An 11015-nucleotide genomic window follows, 5' to 3' on the forward strand; every position below is an offset into this window, starting at 1 on the left:
ATTTAAGTCAAAAGACTATGACTAAAACTAAATCAAAATTTGCTGTCAAAATTAACACTGGTGATAGGTCCGGTGTGACCTTTGGTATTTTTCAAATGTGTTGGCAGCATCAAAGTATATCAATATAAACCATATTGTACCAAAAGCTACGCACACAGTGAGTTCGGCACATGCAGTGATTAAAACAAGTCTGCGTTTGTTTGGTACACATGCATCCCAGACCCGAAAGACCTGTACTGAACATTTTCACTATGAGTTTCTGTACCGTTTCACCCCAATAGACACTGCTTTGCGAGGTAAATCTCTAAGTCTGCACATTTCTCTTGTACCATCCTGTCACAGCTGTACCGAGGACCAGCGCCACGCAGTGCAGTTCTGTTCCAGAGCCTCGCTTCGGCAAACGCATTGGCAACAACTTCGCCGTGGGCGCGTCAGTGATGTTCGAGTGTAACCCAGGCTACACGCTCCACGGCTCCTCTGCCATTCACTGTGAAACCGTCCCTGATGCTCTGGCTCAGTGGAACGACACGCTGCCCACATGCATCGGTAAGTTCAAACCTCTCCGAGTGACGCACGATCGATGTGGCCTTTTGTCTTCGCAGATAGGTTGTGTAACCAAGCATAGTTAGCTGAATGATACATCACAGCGAAGTAAAGCTGTGCAGAATGCGAGCGGGAGTTTCTTTTAGGGGAGCAGGGGTAATTAGGCAGGTTTAGTCTGAGCTAGCACAGGGAAACAGGCTGAGGCTGGCAGACGGACCCTGGGAAAGCCAAATATCATGATACAAGCGGACGGTCTGGTTTTAACAAGCACCTGATAGTGTCTCTGCCAATCTCTTTTTCTGCCTAATTGTGGACTTTCTGCTGAGCATTTGACTATTATGTTTTTTCCTGTCATATTTAGGCTGAAAAGAAAGCAGCAATCAGTTAGTAAAATACAGCGTGTATATACACTCACCTAAAGGATTATTAGGAACACCTGTTCAATTTCTCATTAATGCAATTATCTAATCAACCAATCACATGGCAGTTGCTTCAATGCATTTAGGGGTGTGGTCCTGGTCAAGACAATCTCCTGAACTCCAAACTGAATGTCAGAATGGGAAAGAAAGGTGATTTAAGCAATTTTGAGCGTGGCATGGTTGTTGGTGCCAGACGGGCCGGTCTGAGTATTACACAATCTGCTCAGTTACTGGGATTTTCACGCACAACCATTTCTAGGGTTTACAAAGAATGATAAGGGAAAAACATCCAGTATGCGGCAGTCTTGTGGGCGAAAATGCCTTGTTGATGCTAGAGGTCAGAGGAGAATGGGCCGACTGATTCAAGCTGATAGAAGAGCAACTTTGACTGAAATAACCACTCGTTACAACCGAGGTATGCAGCAAAGCATTTGTGAAGCCACAACACGCACAACCTTGAGGTGGATGGGCTACAACAGCAGAAGACCCCACCGGGTACCACTCATCTCCACTACAAATAGGAAAAAGAGGCTACAATTTGCACAAGCTCACCAAAATTGGACAGTTGAAGACTGGAAAAATGTTGCCTGGTCTGATGAGTCTGGATTTCTGTTGAGACATTCAGATGGTAGAGTCAGAATTTGGCGTAAACAGAATGAGAACATGGATCCATCATGCCTTGTTACCACTGTGCAGGCTGGTGGTGGTGGTGTAATGGTGTGGGGGATGTTTCTTGGCACACTTTAGGCCCCTTAGTGCCAATTGGGCATCGTTTAAATGCCACGGCCTACCTGAGCATTGTTTCTGACCATGTCCATCCCTTTATGACCACCATGTCCCCATCCTCTGATGGCTACTTTCAGCAGGAAAATGCACCTTGTCACAAAGCTCGAATCATTTCAAATTGGTTTCTTGAACATGACAATGAGTTCACTGGACTAAAATGGCCCCCACAGTCACCAGATCTCAACCCAATAGAGCATCTTTGGGATGTGGTGGAACGGGAGCTTCGTGCCCTGGATGTGCATCCCACAAATCTCCATCAACTGCAAGATGCTCTCCTATCAATATGGGCCAACATTTCTAAAGAACGCTTTCAGCACCTTGTTGAATCAATGCCATGTAGAATTAAGGCAGTTCTGAAGGCGAAAGGGGGTCAAACACAGTATTAGTATGGTGTTCCTAATAATCCTTTAGGTGAGTGTACAGTACCGTCAGTTTGGAAACATTACTATTTTTAATGTTTTTGAAAGAAGTATCTTTTGCTCATCAAGCCTGCATCTATTTGATTAATTCATGACAGTCACAGTCATGGAGGGCCATCTTTAATTTGATAGCTAAGTTTTGAACTTCTCGCCTCTATTCTCATGCATTCCCTGCATGCAACAAGTTGGCCTCACTGTTACTTTAGAGGAAAAAAAACATATTTCTTCATATTATTTCCCTCCCAACCGGAGGCACACCTTTATGTTACAAGCGCTGATAAAATATGAGAATACTGAAATGTTGCTCATGACAGGCATCTGCTTTATCGTTCCACTCCTTGTTTTATTTCCCGCTCATCTCTGTGTATTCTGACTGAAAGGTCAGCGATCTGTGATATTTCACGTGATTACCTGAGCACATGCTGCATTCCATATATCACTGCTTAAAAATGAATGGCCCCGAAATTGCAGGGAAGCGAATTTGGTGAATAATTTAAGAATCTGACACAGATATATTGAGACCTGCTCCATATCCGGCCTCCCTGTTTTCTCCTCGCTCTCTTTCTGCAACGTCGGACATCAATCAGGATGTCCCTACCCACTCGTAGCTGTTTAAACAAAGTGATTGGCTTTGACCTCTAGATTATCCGCTTGTCCTTGACAGATAGCATCTTACCTAAGCATAGGATAACAAAGACAGTTGTGCCCTGCCAGAGTCAGATAGCAGCCTGTGCTTTGTTATTGACAGATCCACTCAGTGGCTTCTAGTGCTGCTCCAGACAATGGCTGGCAGGACTTCAGCAAACAGGGGGAAATTGCTCAACCAGGAGAATTGCTCTGTGGGAGAAAGACGACATGTTACACATACTTTGCTGATGTTTCTGTGCTTTTTAAATGCAGCGACTGTCATTTAGAGTGTAAAACGCAGCGGCTAGGAGAACGTAACTGAAAGGAATAGTTCACCCAAAAATAAACATTCTGTCATCGACAGACGCCAGCACGCACTTCTACCTTTAAAGAGGACCTATGCTTTATTTATGCTTTTTAACATGTGTAAAATAATGTCGCCGTTTGAGCATGAAAAAGGTCTGCAAAAGCATTGTAGTCTTAAGTTTTCTTCCGAGAATGAACATCTCACAATATTCCTCATTTAAATAATTCATACGCAGAATAAAGGGGCGGGGCCTGGTTGTGTTGAAACCATAGACTGTAAAAAAAATATGGACGTAGTGTCCGTGACGTCACTCATAGGATTCTGAAGAGCAGTTTTGAAGCGTAAAGTAGGGTCGAGCTGGCCGTCGCCATCTTGGCAGCACGTCATCACGCGTCACTCCCAGATAACAGAAAATTGGCAAAAAGGCGGGACGTGGACGGAGCTGAGGTGACGTGATGACTAACAGACAGCAGATAAACGGCAATCCACCTGTCACTCAAAGTGGCCACGCCCTTAATTATGCAGAACTTTAAGGCTTTATATAATGTAAACCAGTCCCTCCAGAAAAACGCGATTATGCGATCGCATGATTTAATGCATAATTAGCTAAAGTCCGCATATTTATGCGGGGGTCGCATTTTTTCAAATATGGTGCACTTTCGCCGTGTAAATTGCCTATTTCCGTGTGCAAAATATGCGAGGCTAGCATGATTTCATAATCCCCGCATTTTCGTTGCAAAAAAGTCATTATATTTGCAGAAAGTTGAAAAATGTTCGTTTACTTCACACAAGAGCCGCCATTTCCCCCTGTTGCCATGGGAACGTTTTGAAATGACGTAATTACCCGACGTGAACGTCATCGAAAAGCTGCAAACCCCGTGGTGAAACCATAGATATCGGTGAAACCATGATGAAGCACGCAAATTCCCATTTGCCAACAAAAATAACAGCAAAAGCCCGCGCAAAGCAGTTTCCCGGTGTGTTGACCGATTTCAAAAAACAGCATCATGAAGCTTCGAAGCGTTATGAATCAGTGATTCGATTCAGCGGTTCGGATCGTTATGAATCAGTGAGTCGATTCAGCGGTTCGGATCGTTATGAATCAGTGAGTCGATTCAGCGGTTTGGATCGCCAAAGACGTATTTCAGCAGTTTGACACACGATCCAAATCATGAATCGACTCGCTGATTCATAACACTTCGAAACTTCATGATGCTGTTTTTTGAAATTGGTCATCACTATATAAGTCGTTATTTAGGTTTTTTTTGCTCACAAAAACTATTCTCGTCGCTTCATAAAGTTATTGTAGAACCACTGTAGTGAGATGGACTTTGTAACGATGTCTTTAGTACCTTTTATGGGTCTTGAGAGTGTAAAGTGCATTGTGCCAATGGAGGCCTTTCTGAGCCATCGGATTTACACTAAAATATCTTCATTTGTGTCTGAAGATGAACAGAGGTCTGACGGGTGTCGAACAACATGAGGGGAAGTCATTAATGACAGAATTTACTTTTTTGGGTGAACTAACCCTTTAAGAGATTGCACTTTGTGCATTGGAAGCACTCAAATGTCTGTTTTGTATAGCTACCTCTGTAAAACAGGAAGTTATTTATAAATTTTTTCAGAGGTTGTAGCATATTCTTTTTGTAAAGCTACAGAACTTGTTTGACTCAATGTTTTGTAAATTTGAGCCATGTGTTTATTAAGGTCTTCAATAAAACAAGATGAGAACTTAAATATTCCCAGCACTTTCTGTGATGTAATGCTTTTTTTCTCTTTTTCATAAAACCGCAGTTTTTGCAAGTTCCCGCAATTTTATCGCATAAAATTGCATAAATATCCCGCATTTTCCATCGCATTTTTTAAGAAAACGTGCCGCATAATCAAGGATTTTTGCCCGCAACTATCACAAAAAAAGCCGCATTTTTCTGGAAGGACTGGTAAACGAATGAGTTATAAAAAAATTCTCCCCCCTCACAGTTGTCATGAAGGGCAAAATTAGCCGTATAAACCAAAACCACAATTTGTACCAGACTGTAAACATGTTTTTTCTGCTGCAAAGTTGGCCATTTTAACATGAGCTCGATGAGATTCTGCTCCTTCTGGAGCCTGTCCCTAGTGGCCAGTCAATGAATTGCAGTTTAAGTCACTTCTGTATTGGCTTCAAGAGAAACTGGGGGAGGTTGCCGCTTGGTTGAAACTGGCGGTTTTGGTAAGGGGCGGGACATTTCCCAAACACGCTCTAAGTGCTTGACCAATCACAACACACTGCTCCAGCCGACCAATCAGAGCACATTGTGCTTTTCAGAAGGAGGGGTTTCATAGAGACAGGAACTAAACAGAGCATTACTGACAGACTGGGAAGAGAGGAGCTGCAACAATGGAGAATATGTGACAAATAATGTGTTTTTGAACATTTAAAGAATGAAAACCTAGTAGAGCCTATAATAGGTCCTCTTTAAAATATAGGCTGAGAAATCAGATGCATATATCTTCTAGGGCTGTCCTTGTAGTTGACTATTAGTTGTTAATTTAAGCGATTAGTCGACTAATCGCACGTGTATATTAATAAGCCAAATCATAATAATGAGCCTTTAATTGCGTATACATGGCCTAATCAGTGCTCAAACGCACACATAAAGATTGCCACAAGTAATGATTATGAATGTGTCGTAAAAAACAGCAAGGAGACTGTCTGAACATCTGAATAATTCATTAATAATCTCTGCAACTCTGCAGTAGTGGACGCACTGTATGTAGGTAACATTTCATACGGATTACATAATCTGAGAATATTTGTTTTGCACTTGAATTGGTTGACAATTGCTTGACATTTCACACTTTCTATAGAAATATGTCTCATGTCTTGGAGTTTTGGTTTGTTTGTTGACACGCTCAAGTTCATAAAATGTGGGTCAAGTGATCGTGCCGGCGCTTCCATGTCATGCCATGTCCATGTCAAAGTAATGTTTATGAATGTGTCGTAAAAAACAGCAAGGAGGCTGTCTGAACATTTGAATCATTTATTGATAATGTTTTCTGTGTTTTCGACTGCAGAGATGAAGTTGACGATGCTAACTCGTCATCTCTGCAGGATAGTGCACGTGCCAATATACACTTATAATATTACAATATTGTTTTCCATTTGAATCTGTCTATTTAAAAGTAGACATTTCAAACTTTCGATAGATTAATTTCTCGTGTCTGTGAGGAAAGTTCACACTGAGTTTCGGTTTATTTTTTTGGCCGAGACGACAGAAAGTGCGTCCTGATGGTTTTCTTTATTTTACTAATGCACAATATTTAATTAATTATTGTGAGTGTACACAAATGTTAAAAAATTTTTCTGTTTCGAATTACGTATTAGGCTACTTTTGATGTAAGACCAAAAATTATGTATTAAAAATGAGTATTTTGAAATGCAAGTGAACACCTCCATTTAGTAAGCGCGCTAATACTTCAGCTTCCACACTCCGCACAAACACTTCTAATCTAGGTCATGTAAAGTTGCTACTATTGACATGTTTAAAATGATAAGCCTCATAGATATTAAGGTCGATAAATGATAGGCAAAGGTTTGGACTTCCTGCCCGACATAAAGGACCCGCCGTTAAAGGTGCAGTGTGTAGTATTTATGAGGATCTGTTGACAGAAATGCAATGTAATAAACATAACTATGTTTTCAGTGGTGTATAAAGACCTTTCTTAACAAACCGTTATGTTTTTATTACCTCAGAATGAGCCATTTCTATCTATACACCGCGGGTCCCTTACAGTGAAGACGCCATTTTGCGCCGCCATGTTTCTACAGTAGCCCTAAACGGACAAACTTCTCTACAGAGCGCTAGCTACTCTCTGCTCTCTCAGACGATGACATTTTTTGTCCTGTGTAGCTTCTCTATGCGCTCCGAAAGGGAGGGATGAGCAGTGGGTGATTGCAATTCACAACCTCACCACTAGATGCCGCTAAAATTCACACACTGCACCTTTAACAAGCTGTCCCTCACGGACTGCGTGCCTTCGCTACAGGGTTTTTTTTCCCTTCAACTTACCGACTAATACAAATTTTGGTTGACTAAGGGTGCTTTCAACTGCACGCTCGCAGTTTGCAGTGCATTCGAGCGTTGTTTTCAAGCCGCATCCGCGCTTCATTATAGAAATTTATTGTTTGCATACTGTGGTGTATACAAACAATGTAATAGATTATGGCCAGGGACAAAACCAGCCCGCGCAGTCGCAGTTTGGGTAATACACCATGGCCAATGAGTGATGTGGATGTGGTCATGTGACTGCATTTTTGTTCGTTTCAACTGGTTCGGACCAGAGCCATAGAGAGAGAGAGTTGCGACAACTCCATAGACTCCAATGGAACGTTTTTTTTTATAGCAATGGCGGCTCGCGGAGACTCTCAATAGTTCCCGGAAGTAGCAGCCGCGCCATAGAGTTACAGCAGAACAGACCGTTTGTGATGCACTTTTAAAAGGGAAGACGTTTAATCAGTAAGATTTTAAATGATCAGCACATTTTAATCAAAATAACATTAAAGCCTGCTTGTGTAGATTATTCATCATTAAAAAAATATATATTTTAAAAACAACATCGCTGTAACTACATACTCATGCTACATACACATGTCGATGTGTAATAAAATTATTGAAAATCAATGCATTTATTGACTATTAATTACCAAAAAGCGCAGTTCTGTCACTGTGACTATCAATTTGAATTGCCTGTCAAAGCACTTCCTGGAACTATTCGAGGTCTACATGAATCACGTGACTATCAAGCGTTTTGAACTTTGTTGTCGTTGTAACAACTCTCTCTCGCTATGGCTCTGGTTCGGACCAAAGCAATCAGTGTGGTGTGAAAAGGAACCAAAAAAGCTGAAAAATGCTACAATGTATAATTGTTTGCCCTTTGCTCGGACCAAATGAACCGAACTAGAGATGTGAAAGCTCCCTAAGCCTCTTCTACGACTATTAGGGGTGTCTCATAATCACATATCTTTTCCATTGCTCAACGCCAATGTCTTTTTTTTTTAGCATTTTTCTACAGTTGAACTAAATGGAAAACCTAGTTGGTTTGCAGATTACAGGAGCATAGCAACACCTACTCAGTATCTGTTTAAAAAAGACAAGTATATCTTTAAAGGCAGGAAAGCATCAAGTGATCGTACAGCCAAGATAGCTTTGAGTACTCATCAAAAGTTGCTTCTCTTTTGTGCCGAGGCAGATGGATTCCTTCCATTTGCGCAGCGCTGAAAGTCAATGCTTATTGTAACACACTTTCCTGTCTTCACAGTGCCTTGCGGAGGGATAATGACGATGCGTAAGGGGACCATTTTGTCCCCGGGTTACCCGGAACCCTATGATAACAACCTCAACTGTGTGTGGAAGGTGTCTGTTCCTGAGGGAGCTGGAATCCAAGTGAGTGGAGGAGCCTGTTTGAAGTCCCTCAAATTAAATGTTTCAGACAAGAAGCGTCAGTGATGGAAAAGTTTAAACTACAATAAAGGGAATTCTTAATGTCTAATTAATTATGCATGAGGCAATGTTTAATTTAGAAATGATGGGGAGCACAGTTCTACAAACTTCATTGCCAGTCTGTTTCTTCACCACCTTGCCTGTTTTGTTTTTTGTGTGCAAATGTAGTAATTTTGTTGATACAGCATTAAGAGTGTTTATTGAGTTCTCACACTGTGTTTACTGTGGACTCTCTCATCCAAATACAAGAAATCCCACAAAATCACTTTAACTGTAATCAGTGACAGTCTGCTCTGGAAACATCTGTTGCAGTGTGCCGTGGCTTCGGCTGACAGACGCCCAGTTCCTATTTTTAATCATATGTGCACATTGTTTTGCTATTAATTTTATTCATTGTATATTTAAATGACCTTTGACAGTTGTATCAAAGCCATTCAAAGTCTCTGTCCTTTTAATTCAAAATCATCTTTTGTTTCTAAATATGTGTTTTTAGCAATTGTAGCAAGCATTGTATCAAAACTATTTGTGTAAAACTACTTTTCAAAAGTTTGAGCTTGGTAAGACATAAAAAATATGCTCAGCAAGGGTGCATTTATTTGATCAAAAATACAGTAAAAATCAGAAATAGTGTGAAATATTATTACAATTTAAAATAACTATTTTCTATGTGAATATATTTTAAAATGTCATTTATTCCTGTGATCAAAGCTAGATTTTCAGCATCATTACTCCAGTCTTCAGTGTCACATGATCCTTCAGAAATAATTGTAATATGAGGATTTGCTGCTCAAGAAATATTTATTATGGAAACCTGATACTTTTCTCACAATTCTTTGATGAATAGAAATTTATCAAATAAACAGAATTTCTTTGAAATAGATATCTTTTGGAGCAATGTAAAAGTCCTTAATGTCACTTTTTATCAGTTTAATTCATCCTCGCTGAATAAAAATTAATTTCTTAAAATCGTATTGACCTCAAACTTATGAACAGTAGTGTATACTCTGGTAGAAAAAAGTGTATATATATACTATATACTGTATGTATATATATATATATATATATTAGAGCTGCACAATATATCGACATTATCAGAATATTGCAAATGTACATTGCAATATGCATATCACAAGGACACACAATATCTGAATGATTTTTAATAGGCTACATGAACATTGTGAAAAGTGTACATTTTAGGTTGATGCATATAGCAGAGAATAGACTGGGCACACGGCTGGTACTTAAGTGACTTGCTTGACGTTAAAAAGAGTTATTAAACACAATAACTTGCGAAAAACAACTCCTTGTAGTCTCGCGCTGTCTGCTGTCTGACACACGCACTGAACGTGCGCACAAGCTGTTCTTTTTTTAGTGTATTGTTACACACTCGAACTGTCAAATATACACAAATACACATGTCAAAATGGCTGTCTTGATGAGTATTCATGTAAACACAGTCGGTTATGCTTTAAGTGAAGGATATCAGTTGGGGAAAGTAATAGATTTTACTCACTTAAAATAATAGCATATCGCAAATTGAATATCACATTATTTAACAAGGATATCGCATTTTTCTTCAATATCGCATAGCCCTTATATACAGTATATATATATGGATGGATCAAAGTCATTCATAGATATAGATATAGATACATTGTCAGAAGTCTGTATACAGTACATCACATGAGATGGAAAGGAGCTCAGTACAGTAGTGACACTGTCTTTGTGCTTTTTCTTCATAAATCAGATCCAAGTTGTGAGTTTTGCCACAGAACATAACTGGGACTCTCTGGATTTCTATGATGGCGCAGACAACAATGCACCCAGACTGGGCAGCTACTCAGGTAAGAGCTCAACTACTGCAAAGTACATGCTATTTCCTGTTTTGGAAGTGGAAATATCTTGCCTGAACATCTTTCCTTTCACTTCAAGGATCATCATTATTATATACTGTATATGCTATGTATATACCAAACTCTTGTGTCAGCTGTCACCACATGAGATTTTAAATTAATATGTTAATAATTGAACAACATTTTTGCTTTTTCACGGTTTTCTGAAGTCAGTAAATGGTCACATGACATGCAGGTAAACAAAAAATGCTTTTGTTAAGGTTAGGGGTAGGTTAGCAAAACAAAACACTTGTTAGTCATTTTATTTATTTATTTTCAACTTTACTTTTTATTTGACTTTTTTGCTGTAATTTTTTGCAAACCCTAATTTGGGTTTTGAAAATATGGAAAATAAATACACTAAAGACTGGACATTTTACAACTGTTGCTGTAGATGGTTATTTTTTGTAATCGTTGGGAATAATGTTGGTTATGCTGCGTGCAATGATCCTCATTGACTGCTGAAAGCCATGATTGACCAATCAGAATCAAGTATTCCAGACTAGTGTCATTGTATAAGCTTGTGTAATTCACATTAC

At 39.7% G+C, this 11015-nt stretch overlaps 1 protein-coding gene across 1 annotated transcript in view; it reads left to right on the forward strand.

Annotated features, from left to right (window-relative positions):
- Positions 1 to 11015, forward strand: part of csmd3b (CUB and Sushi multiple domains 3b) — a gene marked incomplete at its 5' end in the record, with an annotated part of 796761 nt that overhangs the window by 590635 nt on the left and 195111 nt on the right. The window contains 3 exons of the mRNA XM_079829185.1: positions 343 to 546; positions 8403 to 8527; positions 10332 to 10428. Of these exons, the coding sequence (XP_079685311.1) occupies positions 343 to 546; positions 8403 to 8527; positions 10332 to 10428 (426 nt within the window). The remainder of the gene's footprint in view (positions 1 to 342; positions 547 to 8402; positions 8528 to 10331; positions 10429 to 11015) is intronic.

The sequence above is a fragment of the Gobio gobio genome (genome assembly GCF_949357685.1).
Source record: "Gobio gobio genome assembly, chromosome: 11".
Classification (NCBI taxonomy): domain Eukaryota; kingdom Metazoa; phylum Chordata; class Actinopteri; order Cypriniformes; family Gobionidae; genus Gobio; species Gobio gobio.